Source organism: Parathielavia appendiculata (genome assembly GCF_033297405.1).
Source record: "Parathielavia appendiculata strain CBS 731.68 unplaced genomic scaffold N657scaffold_1, whole genome shotgun sequence".
Lineage (NCBI taxonomy): Eukaryota > Fungi > Ascomycota > Sordariomycetes > Sordariales > Chaetomiaceae > Parathielavia > Parathielavia appendiculata.
Genome location: NW_026944220.1, coordinates 3,365,238 through 3,380,174, shown reverse-complemented (window position 1 = coordinate 3,380,174; position 14,937 = coordinate 3,365,238). Strand labels below are relative to the sequence as shown.

Genomic DNA, 14,937 nt, shown 5'->3' with positions numbered 1-14,937 from the left:
GCCGACTGGAGCCGGTTATTAGCGCTGCCAGCCCTCAAACTCCAAGCACAACCGAAGTCGGGCTCCGACAACGTCTCAGAACATGTCCAAGTGGGAACCGTTGAAGTCTGTGCCATACCTCAGATAAACACAGTAAACCCCCGACTCAGGTGTGCCACTGCAGCAAACATCCCCAAATTCAGAGTTCGATCAACTCCTTGCCCACACCACCAGATGCCAGACAACCGGCCGTTCTGAAATAGCATAATGAGTGACTTGGCCGAGAGGATTATGCAGCACAAATCACCCCCCATCCCTGCTGGCATTTTTCCCCCGATCTGAACCGTAACGCCTTCCTTTCCTTTGTAATTTACATGTCCACGTTATCGTAGCAAACACTCCCTAGACGGGCTCACGCCTTGGATCATCGCTGTTGCTGCTTGACTGCGGCCCCCCACTGACCAGCGTCGGCGCAATCCGTCTTCGCTTGGCGTTTTGGTGACTACTCGCTGAATCATCCGCCCCGCCGTCAGTCGTCTCCCTCTTGGTGCCCGATGGGGCGGCGAACGATGCCCGCGGCGTCTCGGGCGGCGTCGTGATCGGCACGCCCACGACCTTACTGGAGTTAGTCGCTGCGATGCTGGGAACCTGCCCAGCTATCAGGGGCGGATTGCTAAGCACGCCCGTTTGCGAGGCCGAAGACTGGGTGATGGTCGAAGCGTTCGACATGGACCGTGCCGGGGACGCCGCTCGAGGGTTGACAAAGGATGCCGTTACCATCGGCGGGGACGGGGCCGTGAGGGAGCTAGCCGAATCCCGGTGTCTGTGGTGCGAGCCATTTGGGAACGGAGACGGCGGCGCAAACACCAAAGTTGGAGTCGGCACTGGGGTATTCTGGCTGGACGAAGAAGGCACAGGGGGTTTTGGCGGCCCTAGTTCTCCCGTATAGACGGTGCCAAGCTCGCCAGGCGCGAAAGATAGTATGGAACAGAACCCGTCCGAGGATGAGATCAGTAATGTCAAGCCGTCACTCGACCTTTGAAGGATGTTAGCCTTGCTCAGACACCAGCGGGGACATAGTGACCTACCAAGTCAAATCTGTGAAGGTGGCGCAATGAAGATTGCTCACGATGCAGATGGGGGTGTGTTGCTGCGTGTCATAGAGCAGCACTGAATCTTGGGTCGCCACAGCGTACACCATCCGATACGGCAAAGCGAACACGGACTTTGGCCCCTGACCTTGTACGCCTGTTTCCAAATTCAGCGTCTTAGATATAGACGCAGAGGGCTCTGCCACGACCGGCGGCGGCGGGGGTTCCATAACCGATGCGGCCGGCGACGGCTTGGAGAGAGGCTCTGGAAGAGGCGGAAGTGGTTCCTCGGCAGAAGAGGTGTCGATAGTGATGTGCTTGGTGACGGGCGCAGATTGTCTCAGGGTGTATACTACCGGAGAGCACCGCACAGCAACCGACGGCTTCTTATGGCCGGGCAAATGCGCGATCGGTGGCTTGTTAATGCCGCCGCGCGTATATATGTAAACCGTGTTGATGACCTCGTATGTGGGCTTTGACCCCTCTACTTGATGCTGGGTCTGGTATTGCCCAGCAGGGGTGAGAAGGAGACTTCCGTCGGGGGTAAATGTCAGCCTCCGAAAAAAAGACGTCAGCGTCTCGTTCGCGTAGAGGCTGGCGTTTCTCATGCCGAGGCTTGTGTTGTTGAGATGAGGCTTTGGAGATGCCTCAATGGGCATGATAGCGGGCAGCGGCATTGATGGGGCAGGCGATACTGAGCGCCTCGACGACGAAAAAGACGACTTGCGACTGTGGGTGATGACGTTGGGTGGATTCATCGGCAGCGCAACCGATGGTGGGGTCCCCGGGGCCGAGGGAGCAGGCGAACCAACAGAGACGCCAGGCACAGCGTCGACCGCCGCGAGAACCGATCGGTATCCTATCTCGGGCGGTGCTGGGCTGCTGGAGGATATTCGACGAGGCGGAAGGTCTGTCTTGGCATGGCTGGCGAGCTTCGAGGGCTTGTCATCGTGGCTGTGGAGCGTGTACTGGCCGTCCTTGGTCCTTAGAGAATAAATGTGCACCGAACGGTCTGAAGACTGTGTCGCAATATACTCGTTCAATGGGTCCCAAGCCACGCCCTGGACATAGTGGCTGTGTTCGGCGATTTGCCGCACCAAAGTTCCTACAATGTCCGGTCAGCAAACCTCTCTGGCGAGTTTCTTGGGGAATGCCCACCTGTCCCAGCATTGTATATCCGCGCCACGTTATCCATGCTTCCGATGATGAAGAACTGGGCATCCGGCGACCATGCTAGGTCGTAGATCTCGGTCCCCAACGACCGGCACATGTGCTTTGTCCGCCACGTCTCTTTGTCGTCGAGGCCTTCGGAGCCAAATGTTGGGTGGTGAGTTTCCGACCGTACCCATAGGATAACGTTTCCATCGTCGCCAGCAGATGCGAGTAGTTCTCCTAGAGGGTATTAATCGGACTGACGCGGAATTGTGCGCCGGTTGGTAGTTGGCTCACCCTTGGGGGCCCAGCGGACGACGTTTACTGCCTGAGTGTGTTTCGAGAGTGTCGCGAGGTAGTCGACCTTCTGGCCGTCGGCGTCGTCTTCCACCTTCCACAGCTATGGCTGTGTCAGCAGTGCTCCAACAGATCCTCCAGTTCCTCGTGCACCACGCAATCACCTACTCGAACATTGTTGTCGCCGGCGCCCGTCGCTAAGCGGCCTTTGCCGCTGGGTTCAAAGTGGGCAGAATAGATCGGGTACGGATTGCTATTGTCGTGGTGCCAGTTTATGATCAACGGAGTCGCCTTCATCTTGAGGATGGGTCGATTGTAGAGCCGTTACCATAGAGGTGTTGATTGAACCGCTGATCCCGATCCGCAGCTGATGATTTCGAAGGTTGGTCGGTTTCGCAGTTGAAGTGTGGTAGTCAAGGTGTGTTGAAACTCGCCAGATGTTTCCCAAGAGATCAATTGACTAGAACCTTGCAAGAGTGTTTGAATTGTTTGGATTGGGATCGTCCCGGTCAACGGGTGTTGGTAGGGACCGATGCTGCAGGGGAGCGACTCTTTAGTGTGGGACAGGAGCTTCTTGTTGATTGCGCTGCGGCGTGTGGCTGCTGTAACTCGACTGCACTTGGATCGGACAGAGAGTTGGCTTTACACCAAAACGAATGTCAGATGCATGAGCAGGTATGGGTTCCAACGTAAGGCACAGCTCAGAGGCGATTCTTGAATCGTGGTGCAGCAGGACAGTTCACCCCGTCCACGTCGATCAGTTGGATTCCACTGACCCTGGGCAGCACGATGGGACCACTTCGAGTTCGAGCTTCGAAGGTCAATGGGTAACCTAGCCAATCAGAGCGAGGCATCTCCTCATCGAGGCCCACTGAACTGAGGTTCTCGGAGTCAAGCTGCTCCAACATTCGCACCGAGATCCATTGCATCAAAAGCACACCTCCTTCCGAGTGCTTCCTCCTCTTCAGAGTGGCCGTCACGGAGCTCGGGCTGTTAACTGCTGAATTGTGCCGGCCAACGATACCGACCTAATTTCCTAAACCTTCCACGTTACTCTTGAGCAAGCGTACGAGTAGGTAGGTATGTGATGTACAGTTCATCACGTAACATTACAGTTTCGCATTACCCGTATTTTACAAGTCTACTGTAACTCCAGCCTGGACGGCCTGTGCATCACATGGCCTTGTTTGCAAGCCAGTACCGGAATCCAGCTGGAGTGACACATCTCATCCCTGGCGACATTTTACACCAGCAAAACTGTGCATGACGAAGGTTTCAACTTTGGACAACCAAACCTTCACCGCCCCAACAAAGACGCGAGCTTCTGGGCCCCACGATGGGTCTTGGGACTTGTTGCAGTCCTGGTTCGCTTGTTGGGCAGTGGTTTTCTTGTTCCCTGCCGTTGGCATGGATGTAGCCCCCTGGGCGAGCCAGCCGTTACTGTGTCCCACGCAATGCTCCGGCGCCGGTTGATGTAGTTGTCGTCATCGTCGTCGTCGTCATCTCAAATCTCATACGCCATGTCTCAGCTCCCCGGATTTGCGACGACAGCACTCGACGCCAGGGTGCACCGGGAGGAGACCCTGACTCTAGCCCGGAGAGCAACACACCGAGACAATGCGAGGACAGCCGCTCCAGCAACACCCAACAGTGCCCCTCTCAATGCGGGCCGGCGGCGAGTGGTCCTCCCAGACCCGATTGCTTTCAAGTGAGTTTGTTCCCTCATCCAGCAGCAAACAGAGCGCCCCGCTGACAAATCTTTGTGCAGGTTCCTAGAAGGCGATCCCTCGGTTGCCGTTGTCGAGCGCAGACACGTCCTCCCGGGCTACGAGCTGTACCTGGTCGAGCAGTGGGCATGCTCGCGCCAGTCGCCCACGCTGGTCATCGCGACCTACACGGGTGATCCGAAGCACTCAGTTGTCGTTGGCGTTCTGGAGGTGCCTGCCGACGAGGAGGACTGGTCGCCGAGGCTGAGAGTCTACTTCAAAGCCATACACCAATACCATGCGCGGCCAAAGGAGACGGAGCTCGGAGAGCTCATGGTCACCAACCTCAGCAGCTTCCCCTCGGCGCTGACTGTGATAGCCGTTCCCGAGGGCGACATACGGAAGCATCGCCAAGTGTTCATCGTCAATGAGAACTTGAAGCGCTTGGGCTGCGCTGGGCGGTCCGGCTTGACCCTCACCGAGCCGACCTCGGCTACGCAGGCAAAGTTCATGCAGATGTACAAGACCAGCGACAGGATACCCTTCGTGCAGGCCGTGCTGGAGCTCGTCAAGCTGTGCCAGGTGGCCCTCTTCATCTTTGGCATGCTCGAGGAGGAGTACATTGACGGTCTGCTCTGCGACGTGACCGAAAAAGCGATCAATGACTGGTGGACCGAGATCGGATCAGAATACTTCAACATTGAGCCGACAGACGGCATCCTAGGGCCGACCACTGTGGCCGCCCTGCTCGGTACCCTGCTAGGATCAAGGAACCGCCTCAGCTACTACGGCGCTCCCGTGTCCAAGGATGCATTCGATGTCGAAAGCATGAAAAAGGGCATCGGCACGTTTCAGAAGGCCATGAGGCTGGAGCGGACACGGCGCCTCGACCGGCAGACCCTACTCAAACTGCACATCCTAACTGCCAAGGCGGCGGCGAGAGAAGGCGGTTGGGGTGTGCAAAAGGCAGTCAAGTCCACGGTCGCGGAAATCGGCGGGAAACGGGGCGAGCTTGTCATAGGCATGGTGGGCGGCCGCGACAAGGCGAACATCGGAGACATCGAGACGCTTGATCTGGCAAAGTTCATCGGTTTGGCATATGGCGAGAGGCCGAAATGGCTCTGGCACGGAAAACCGAGGAGGACGCTCCAAGAGAGCGAACAGGACCATCCCATGTCAGGGTTTGGGAAGGAGCTTAGAGACGAAATAGGGCCACAGTTGGGAGGCAGGCGGACACAGTCAGCGCCGGTAGAGGACGAGCTCGAGGTGAAGAAGAGGGAAGAGTCACCCGGAATCCTCTCACCTCCGCAAGCGTCCCATTCGCTTCCTATCGCAGGCGAGACTCCCAGCGGCGACCGAGACGCGTTGCGGAAGACTGTCTTCAAGAGCGTCGCGGGCAAGGTAAGCGACGCCCGGTCAGGGCTGGGACGTATTCGAGACGCCGTGGGAGGCGGCTTGAGAGGGCACGTCAGCCGGCCATCCAAGGACGAGATCCCGGACACGGCAATGAGCGGGTACTCGAGCTCCAGTATCGCGATGCTGGCGCATTCATCGACCTTTGTGACGAGCCCGGTTGCTGTTGGTAAGGCGTTTACCTGGAAGATCAATCCGGATGAGTATATTGCCTCACTTACAGGCAGGGAAGCCGTCGAGTCGGCACCTGCGATACCTAACGCGGACACCAATGGGGCTGATGAGCAGTCGGCGGCAGCCACACATGATGCTCGGCCGCCTCAGGAGCAGCTTGACAAAATCGAAGAGAAGGAACAGTTAGAATCCAGGCTTCCTGAAGTGGCCAAGGAGGTTCGCAGCATCAACATCTCAGTCGCAGGATCTGTGGTGGCCGATGGAGACCTCGAAGGGCGAGTGCTGGCCCTGGAACGGAGCTCAGACGGGCCCCTCCTATCATTGCAGCGCCGTCACAGCTACGACTGCGTCGCCTCCATCCACCAGCAGCCCAACGAAGCCCGCTACCCGCGGCGGCTATCCTTCAGCGCGGCCGAAGACGCCATCCTTTGCTGGGAAGAATTTATCAACCTCGCTGACACCGCCTCACCGACAGGTGCCGCCAGCAACAACGACGTGCCAGACCTCCACGCCCAAGCTGAACTGTCATACAGCCTGTACACGCGCCTGCAGCTGCTCCAACGCGACCTCGCGCCCTGGGTATCCAAACAGGTCGCGTCCGTGACCGCCTTGGACCAGATCCTCGACTCGCAGCAGGGCGAGCTCCAGCAGCTGCTCCACGATGCGGACGAGCGGTACCAGCGGGCGCGGCACGGCGCGGGGGAGGTGGTGGCCGAGGAGCGGGCGCGGCTGGCCGAGGCGGTGAAAGATGTTGAGATGCTGGCCGCCAAGCTCGAGTACGAAATTGGGGCGCTCGTTTCGCGGGTGGCCGAGGTCGAGGACGGGGTCGCGCAGTTTGGGCGCCAGGTCGAGGATGTGGAGAGACGGGCGGAGGAGTTGAGGGTCGTGCTAGAGACGGAGAGCTGGGTGCATTGGTTTGTGAGAACGGTTACGGGGATTGGAACGGGGCCGAATATAACTAGGGAGGTGTAGCCATACCTCGGCTGGTGGGTGGCTATCATTACGTTGTGTGATGGCTTTGAGTGAGGTGAATGGCGTCGCAAGGATTGTACTAAGTATTTGCTGCTGGGGGAGCAATGTGCAGACACTTGATGGGACAGAGGATTGTTTTGGCACGCCGGCGGAGAAGAGATGCCATGAATTAGCCGTCCGAACTCTGGCCACGCCGGACCTCTAGTTACTCTTCTTCGGGTATGTATTGTACATGTCACATCTGCTCCAAACCCCGGGAACTCCCCCCTCCCGGTTGTTCCCTGGCTCCCAGTGTGATCGAACCGCCAAACCAATAGAGTTAGTCAGAACCAAGCCAAATCAACACAAACACTGCTTCCCCGACCGTCAGTCCCGGTAGTATTATCCAAGCACACATCATCAGCCTCTGGCGAGTGCATGGCTCGATATCCCCTAACAAACACAACCCCATCTCACTCCAACCCTCGACTACCGATCCTCAAAGGAGTATAATGTATCCATTCCTCCATCTCCCTCTCAACGATGCATATCAAGCCCGAACCGCCTCGATCATAACCATGTGTATGTCGAGTATGTAGGCTTTCGGTATGTGTGTTTACATCCCCCCACCGAACCCCCTCGCGGCGCCCTCCTTCTGCAGCTGCTCCGAAATGGTCTGGTGCGCCTCAAAGAACTTGGCCGAGCACCGGTCCAGGCACACGGCCTCGCCCTTGGACAGGTCGCCCTCGCGGTAGCTGCGGTCAACGCACTTGGCCGTGCAGACTTTGACCATGCTGAAATCACCCGACTGGTATTAGCTCCATTTTTTGGATTGTTGTAAAGAATAGTTAGGAAGTAAAGGCTTACCGCGAGTGCATCTCGGCGAACACCTTGTACTCGTTTTCTACCGCCGCGATCTTCTCGGCTGAGGTGGGCTGGGAGCGGCCGAAGCCGAGGAAGGACATTTTGAGTGGTATTTTAGAGGGGTTTGTTGGTAAGGGCGTTGGGTGTGTGTCTTGAAGATCCGTCGACGTTGAATCTCAGGAGCTGGGTAGTTATTCTGGCGACTATGGAAGTTTGCGGTCGTTGTGAATGTTTGTTCGTTATCGGCCTGTCTTTGATGTGGATTTGTCCTGCTTCCTGCTATCGGGCGGTTTTGCTCAGCATGCCAAGTCGAGGGCGGATAATCTTCGGAATAACATACATGCCAAGACATCCATTTGTGGTGCTGATTGGCGATCTCAACCGGCAGTCAGAAAGTTCAAAGTTGCTCTCAAGTCTCATCAACTCCCAATTTGAGCTTGTAGATTGCATCTGGCTGCCTTTTGGGCTGGCACAAGACTCCGGAGCTCATCACCAAATACCCAAATTGTGAGTGATATAGCCCTCCCTCTTCCGCTGTTCCTGTCTACACTAGCTCCTATGATGAACCGCAATATCAAAGAACCGTTGCGACTGACGCGCCTGCGCGCATGATCACACTGCCAATTTTCTGACTTCCCTTGCTCTACGTCCCTCGCATGTCTCTTCGCCTATCAAGCCTAAACATATGCTGACCTCAACCAGACGATGCAATGAGGCCGGCCTCGAGTCTCCAGTTCCTGCGCCCATACCTCTGGAAGCCCGCGGCGCCGCCAACCCCGGCCTACCTGCGCTTCTTCCACCTGGCCCGGCAGCAGGAGCTGGAGCAGGCCAACGCCCTCAAGTACCCCCGCCTCCGCCACAATGGCCCGCCCATGCGCATCCCTGACTTCCGCGTCAAGTACGCGGACATTGAGCAGGGCGTCGTGGCCGAGGAGGAGGTGACACTCCACGGCCGCGTCGAGTCGGTCCGCCGCGCCGGCAACAAGCTCGTCTTCCTTGACCTGAAAGCCGAGTTCGAGCGCGTCCAGGGCATCTGCAACTTCGGCAAACTCTCGGACGGCACCACCCTGCAAAGCCTAAAGCAGCTTGCCCGGCTGCTCAACCGGGGCGACATCATATCCATCAGGGGGCGGGCAACCCGGACACCGGCTGGCGAGCTCACCATCCAGGCCACCCACCTGCCAGAGGTGCTGACTCCCAGCATCGTGCCGTTGCCGACCAAGCTCGTCGACGAGGAATCACGGACACAGTATCCCCACCTCGACATGCTCGTGAACCAACGGACCACAGACATCCTGCGCCTACGGTCCTACATCATCCGGTACCTGCGCGATTTCTTTCAGGAGCGGGGTTTTCTCGAGTTTCAAACGCCCATCCTCGCCGCAGACGCCAGCGGCGCTAACGCGCGTCCCTTCACCGTCTCTGCGAAGACTGTGTCGAAGGACCTCTCCCTCCGAATCGCCCCGGAGTTGTGGCTCAAACGCCTCGTAGTAGGCGGCGTGGACCGCGTCTTTGAGCTCGGCCCTGCCTTCCGCAACGAAGGCATCGACCAAACCCACAACCCAGAATTCACCATCTGCGAGTTCTACCACGCCTACGCCAACCTATCGGACCTCATCTCCCTCACTGAAGACCTCGTCCGTGGCGCAGCCGCCCACTGCCAGTCCCTCATCGCCACCAAACTCACTTCCCTCCCACCCATCGACCTCGCGGAATTCCAGAACCCCTTCCGGCAAGCTGAATTCATCCCCGCGCTTGAATCCGCACTCGGCTTCACCCTCCCGGATCTGGCCCTCCCCACCGCCCTGCAGGACCTCCTCACCCTCCTGACAACACACAACATCCCCCTCGACAACATCGACAACAACGATTCGCCGACATCCTCGCTGTCCCAGCTCCTCGACCGCCTCGCCGCAAGCTACATTGAACCGCTCTCAGCGACCGCCCCGCTCTTTGTAACCCATCACCCCCTCTGCATGTCCCCACTCGCCAAGTCCTTCACCTGCCCCAAGACAGGCCAGCAGGTCTCGGCGCGGACGGAACTGTTTCTGGGCGGCCGCGAGCTGGCTAACATGTACGAGGAGGAGAACGACCCTTACGAACAGCGGCGCAAGTTCCTGGAGCAGGCTGCTGCCAAGGTCAAGGAGGCGGCGGATCCCGACGGTGTTGAAAGTGAGCCAGCCATTGACGAAGGCTATGTCCATGCGCTCGCGTCGGGATTGCCGCCTACGGGCGGGTGGGGGTGTGGTGTCGAGAGGCTGGTCATGTTGTTTAGCGGGACGAGGAGGATTGGGGATTGTTTGAGCTTTGGGAATCTGAGGAATGTGGTCGGGTTGGCGGCTGCTGGGAGTAAGGGTGTGGTGGGAGGGTTGGGCCAGGCGAAGGGGGAGGCAGGGGTAGGGGAAGTGGGAAAGGGAAGACAGGCGTGAGGGACGTGTTCGAGTTGTAAAGTATGTACGAGTAGTGTACGGCAGAGAAAGACATAGAGATCTAGACACCTGTTGTTGGAATGTATAACGGTTCCGGATGACTGAGTCGGGGAGCATGGAGCACCGTCATCAGTTGAAGCCGTCACGCCTGCAGACGCAGACACTATCCGGACTTCGGGTTGATGGCCTGTTGTTGCTGAATACGTACGAGCCCATTATCGTGTCCGTCTACGGGTACGCCAGTCGATGGTTCAACACAATGTGAGTCTCAACATCTATCGTTGTCGGAAGTCTCACACTGAGCCTGCCCACATGCCACGGAGGGTGTAGGCCGATGAAGACCATCAGAGTCCTCCATACCCGGCCCAGTGCGCCATAAAAGGCACGAAGCACCTTCATCGCTCCCGTCAAAGAAGCCCGAATCAAAATGCGTCGTGTGTCCCCCGTCCATGGCGATGCCCTCGGCCAGCGGCTCGGCGGACTCGGCCCGCCTCCTCGCTTACCCATCCTCACCATCCCACCCGATAATGAGTGACAGTCACCTTCAATAGGAACAGGAGGCTACTGAGAAAGCTCTTTAGATATGTCTTGGCCCGCCGCGGAATATCGGATGCCCAACAACGTCCGCCTCCCTGACCCTCCCTCCGGCCCCAAACAGTTAGGCAAAGACGGACACATCCACGCCCGAGGGAAAGTCCAACCACCACAACACCAAGCGGCATCGTGTGTAATGTATGAAACCAATTTACCGATCTAGAAAGTATCAAGGCAGTGGAAAAAGAATCAACCTCGAAAAGCAAGAAAATGAATATGCGGCGGCCATCGTATCCCAAGCAAAGCCATCCATCCATCCCCCTTTCCTCTCCTCCCTCCAGTCCATACCCATTGCCAATCTCAGTCTGTGTCCCTCAACCCCGCTTTCGCTTCCCAAACTCTATGCCAGTTCTTGTGTGACCATTACCCAACTTTCTTCGCAGTAGTATCCATTCCTTGCCGTCGAAACTCCAAATCTATCCTACCCCCCACCCGCCCCAAACGCCACGCCATGCTATGCTCTGTCCATAACCCCCGCCTCAACGCCGTGCTGCGATGCTTGCTTGGCATTGCCAATGTAGATGTCGAATTTGCTTCGTGTCCGCTGTTCATGAGAGATCTTGAATGATGTCGTGACCAGCCCAGAGCCGAACGGTTGGGCCGGGGTGAATATCACGCCCAGCACATCCCTTGCCCACGCCCATGGCGCAGTGCCGATTGCCTTGCCTTGCCTTTCCTTGCGTTGCCTGGCGTCATGCAAAAAAACTGGAGATGAAAAGGAAAAGAAACAGAAGCAGAAAAGAAAAGTCACCCGTAGAGACAAAGGTCGATTCTGTTCTTCCCCTCGCATGCATGTCTCCAAATCCATCTGGAAGCTTCTCCACTTTCTCCCCAATCAAGAAGAGAGGCAGGCGGCCGCAAAAGAGCAGCCGTAGAGGAATGCTGTGTGCAGAAGGAGGAGGGAGTGAGATCTAGGGATGCCGAAAAGTTCAGGGAAAGAAACCGCAAAGGAAATTCATCATGGCTGTCAAGAATATCGCAGTCGAAGTCCGAAGAGCGTGCTAACTGGGCTGGAAATTTCATTGCTCGACTCAGCGGTCGAACCAGCTCAGCAAGCCAAAGAAACGGCGAATAAGCCTCCCTGTCAATGTTGTATGTCGAGTTGGCCAGGCGATGACCGGCCAATTTGTCGAGTCCATGTGTAGCCTCTCAGCAAACTGGCAGAGGAAGACACCAGAATCAAATCGAACCAAGCTATGACGGAGTACTTCTGATGAGCCGCCGAAAACACATCGCGAGATGCCGTTTGGAGAAGATGTGCATTACTGTCAATCTGCGCGTCCGGCCAAACCGCGGCAAGGCAATACCGCAATACCCGGGTGGGCGACTACCAACCGGACCTGGTGTGGCAATACTTGCTCGCATTAAACTTGTGCTTGTCCACCGCGGCCCAATACTCCTCCGCATGCACGTAAGGGTCAGGGATGGGCTTGTCCAGATTGAAGGCGATCTGGCCCGGGGTGCCCATCGAGATCAAACAATCCTCGACCTTGGGATGGTGCCATCGGTGGACGATCTTGTCGTGCTTGTTCTGGGCGCGCCGCTCGGCATCTCGGACCATTTGGCGCATATTGACGTCCAAGCGTGCCCAGTTCAGCATCCGCAGGACGTCATCCGCACGGATATCCCAAGACTGGTTATGATCCCGGTACATGCGGCGGAACGTTTGATCGCTGACCGAAGTCCACTCCCAACGCTTAATGAAGTTTTTCTTGTCCTCCGCACCAATATCTTTGTCAACCCAGTCGGAAGGTGAGATGGGCGACTTGCAGGGGTCTGCACGCTGGGGACCGCCCTTGCGGTAGTCGAAAGGCTCGGTGGCCGGGTTGTGGTTCCAGCGCCAGCGAGCCAATGAGGCACGGAACCCATCGAGATCCCGGGGAGGCGGCGGTACAAAATACTCGGCAGCTGCCTCTTCAGGAGCTCCATCCCAGGACTTGACGCCTGGTAGAGGGACCCAGGGCCCCGGCTCAGAGGGCCAGCCATCGACCCCCGGCAGACTGGGTTTCGGCGTGGGCGTCGTGGTAGGCAGCCCTTTCAAAGCTGCCGAAGTGTAGGAGTTGGTCTGGCCTGTCTTTCGTCCGTTTCCCCGTGGGGATAGCATGCCAGGCGATCTTCCTTTGAACTTTGCCGGTCCCCTCTTGACAGGCTGAATAACTTGCTGCGTCATGGGTGTTCCTTGCCCTGGGGCGGGAGGAGGAAATACTTCCAAATCCAGTCTGCGCATGCGACATCGTCCAGGGCGGCGCGGAGATAAACTTCCCCGCTTCGAAGCAGAGCATGAAGATTGTCCAGCTTCGGGTCAAGATCGCGGAGCCAGTGCTGCATAGCGACCTGTTGCCAAAGCCGGAGGTGGCTGTCCTCCATTTCGTCGACATACATTGCCATCTTGCAGCTCCAACAGGTACCGGCCCGGAGCGGGAAAAGCGTCTTGGTATAAGTCGTTGGTAATTCGCACTTGCCGCACGTTAGCGACTTGGCCCAGTGCTGCCCGATTGGCGGCAACTGCTCTTCACTCATGTATCTTGCCATTCCGGCGGGGACCGTGGGGTACGGCTGATTGTCACCGGTTAGTGCGGCCCTAAAATCGGTGGCAAACTTGTGGTCGATTTCACGAAACGACTTGCCCTTGATGTCGAGCCGCTGCTGGGCAAGATCGTAGTCGCGAGTGAGCATGGCTTCCCTAGCCTTCATCGCCCAGAGCGCATCCGGGCCAGGCAACTGTCGAACAAAGCTCCAGAATGATGAGCTGTCGCTCACTAAGTCCATGCCCACCTCCTTGGCAAGGTTCCAGCACCGGGTGATCAGGGCGAAAACAGCCTTGGGAGTGTTGAATGTGGGCTCATTGTAGGTGACGCCGAACGAGCCCAAGCGTTCGAAGGAGGTCGGACCGTGAGGAAAAAAAGGGAAGAAGTCGAGCCGAATAAACTGCTTAGTCATTCTTGACCTGTGCCGGTGCATCAGCCCACTGACCATTTTGGTTGCGGGAGATGGCGTCAGTGACCTTGCCCTTGCCCTCGGTGGCATTGGTGCTGGTTGAGCGGCGGGGATGTCGCTTGATGACCTCCAGCAGCGGCATCAGTTTGGTGACATCGAGCCTCACGCACCGAGTGATGGTGACAGTTTTCAGGGGTTTCAGGTTGGGCATCGTGTTCACCATCATCTCAAAGAGGGCCACGTCGAGAAAGGGAATCTGGTCCAGGACAATAGACCGAAAGGTGGAAGGGACCTCCCTGATAGCGCCGCCTATTCATTCCAGTCAGTGCAAGTCATTGATTAGTATGAAGGGATAACACGTACAAAGAGCGATAAGGTTCAGAAAGTCAGCCGTGTAGGGCCGTGTGAACCCCTCCTGTCGGTCGGAGATGGGGCTAATGATTAGAGTGTTGGTGCGGACACCTCCCCCTTGGACAAGGCGGCCGTTCTCGTCCCTTTTCTCAATGAACTCGTCGGTTGGGAAATATCCTTTTGTGAAATCCCAGACTGCCTGTGCATGCATATATCACTATTGGTTGTCTTACTATGGGGATTGGGGAGTTCTGAAAATGGGACCGGGGCAGGGAAGGACAAGGGATAAAAGGAAAAAAAAGAAGGGGAAGGGGGATCAACCCGGGCATTACTTACAAAGCTCAGCTGCACACACACAGCGGCACGCTTGCAAGATGTGGCCAGTGCAGTAATATCACCGATGCTAGGCTTAACGTGATCGATGATCATCTTGCCGAGCTCGACGACAGCTAAGACCCTGATCAGAGCAGACCCGTCATTGACCGGATTGATAGTGCGAGCATCGACCCTTGGGTTCTGAGATAGTGTCAGTTTCAGTTCACCGCTGTGTCCGAATGTTCGGGTCTTCAAAAGTGAGCTTACCGCAATGAAGAGCTTGGGAGGACCTTGAATCTTGTCCATGGCTGTCACTCTGGCCCTGTACAATTCAGGCTTGCCTGCCTTCCAGTACCGGTCGTGCAGTTGCTTCCGTTGCTCAGCGGTCCAGTCGGGCTCAGGCCAGCGAAGCTGCGACCTCGCGAACCGATCAAACTGCTTCAGCATCTCCTCTTCAACGTCCTTGCCTGACAGTGAGCGCCAAGTCCGCAAATAGTCGAAGCTGTAGATCTCCATGGGTTCAGGCTTCAGAAAGAGGTCAGTCTGATGGACACATTGCGCACAAACCGGGGCCGAAAAGCCAATCCAAGAGAGCTGCGCAGCAACTTACATAGCTCTTGTTCAGTACCCAGGGCAACACAGCCTTGAGGCTTGGGGGAGCCGTCTGCGACATGGAAGTGAGCC

At 57.1% G+C, this 14,937-nt stretch overlaps 5 protein-coding genes across 5 annotated transcripts; 2 read left to right on the top strand and 3 right to left on the bottom strand.

The window, feature by feature from the left end:
* Positions 1-242: 242 nt before the first annotated feature.
* On the bottom strand, positions 243-3,018 carry N657DRAFT_61440 (WD40 repeat-like protein). The gene is made up of 5 exons (XM_062790438.1): positions 2,688-3,018; positions 2,520-2,622; positions 2,229-2,462; positions 1,068-2,175; positions 243-1,015 (listed from the first exon to the last, which is right to left on the bottom strand). The coding sequence occupies exons 1-5, from the start codon at positions 2,814-2,816 to the stop codon at positions 382-384; spliced, it is 2,208 nt and encodes a 735-aa protein (XP_062652993.1). The 5' UTR covers positions 2,817-3,018; the 3' UTR covers positions 243-381.
* Positions 3,019-4,039: 1,021 nt separating this feature from the next.
* On the top strand, positions 4,040-6,784 carry N657DRAFT_561823 (uncharacterized protein; the record flags this gene model as incomplete). Its single annotated transcript, XM_062788083.1, has 2 exons — positions 4,040-4,227; positions 4,288-6,784. The coding sequence occupies 2 exons, from the start codon at positions 4,040-4,042 to the stop codon at positions 6,782-6,784; spliced, it is 2,685 nt and encodes an 894-aa protein (XP_062652992.1).
* Positions 6,785-7,379: 595 nt separating this feature from the next.
* On the bottom strand, positions 7,380-7,728 carry N657DRAFT_676878 (uncharacterized protein; the record flags this gene model as incomplete). Its single annotated transcript, XM_062795934.1, has 2 exons — positions 7,380-7,557; positions 7,631-7,728. The coding sequence occupies 2 exons, from the start codon at positions 7,726-7,728 to the stop codon at positions 7,380-7,382; spliced, it is 276 nt and encodes a 91-aa protein (XP_062652991.1).
* Positions 7,729-8,046: 318 nt separating this feature from the next.
* N657DRAFT_660643 (class II aaRS and biotin synthetase) lies at positions 8,047-10,121 on the top strand (the record flags this gene model as incomplete). The annotated part of the gene is made up of 3 exons (XM_062795057.1): positions 8,047-8,134; positions 8,330-9,976; positions 10,102-10,121. Exons 2-3 carry the CDS (start codon positions 8,338-8,340, stop codon positions 10,119-10,121), a joined length of 1,659 nt encoding a protein of 552 aa, XP_062652990.1. The 5' UTR covers positions 8,047-8,134; positions 8,330-8,337.
* Positions 10,122-11,977: 1,856 nt separating this feature from the next.
* N657DRAFT_652679 (uncharacterized protein) lies at positions 11,978-14,769 on the bottom strand (the record flags this gene model as incomplete). Its single annotated transcript, XM_062794325.1, has 7 exons — positions 11,978-12,558; positions 12,652-12,764; positions 12,857-13,578; positions 13,655-13,896; positions 13,951-14,137; positions 14,275-14,454; positions 14,521-14,769. 7 exons carry the CDS (start codon positions 14,767-14,769, stop codon positions 11,978-11,980), a joined length of 2,274 nt encoding a protein of 757 aa, XP_062652989.1.
* Positions 14,770-14,937: the final 168 nt, after the last annotated feature.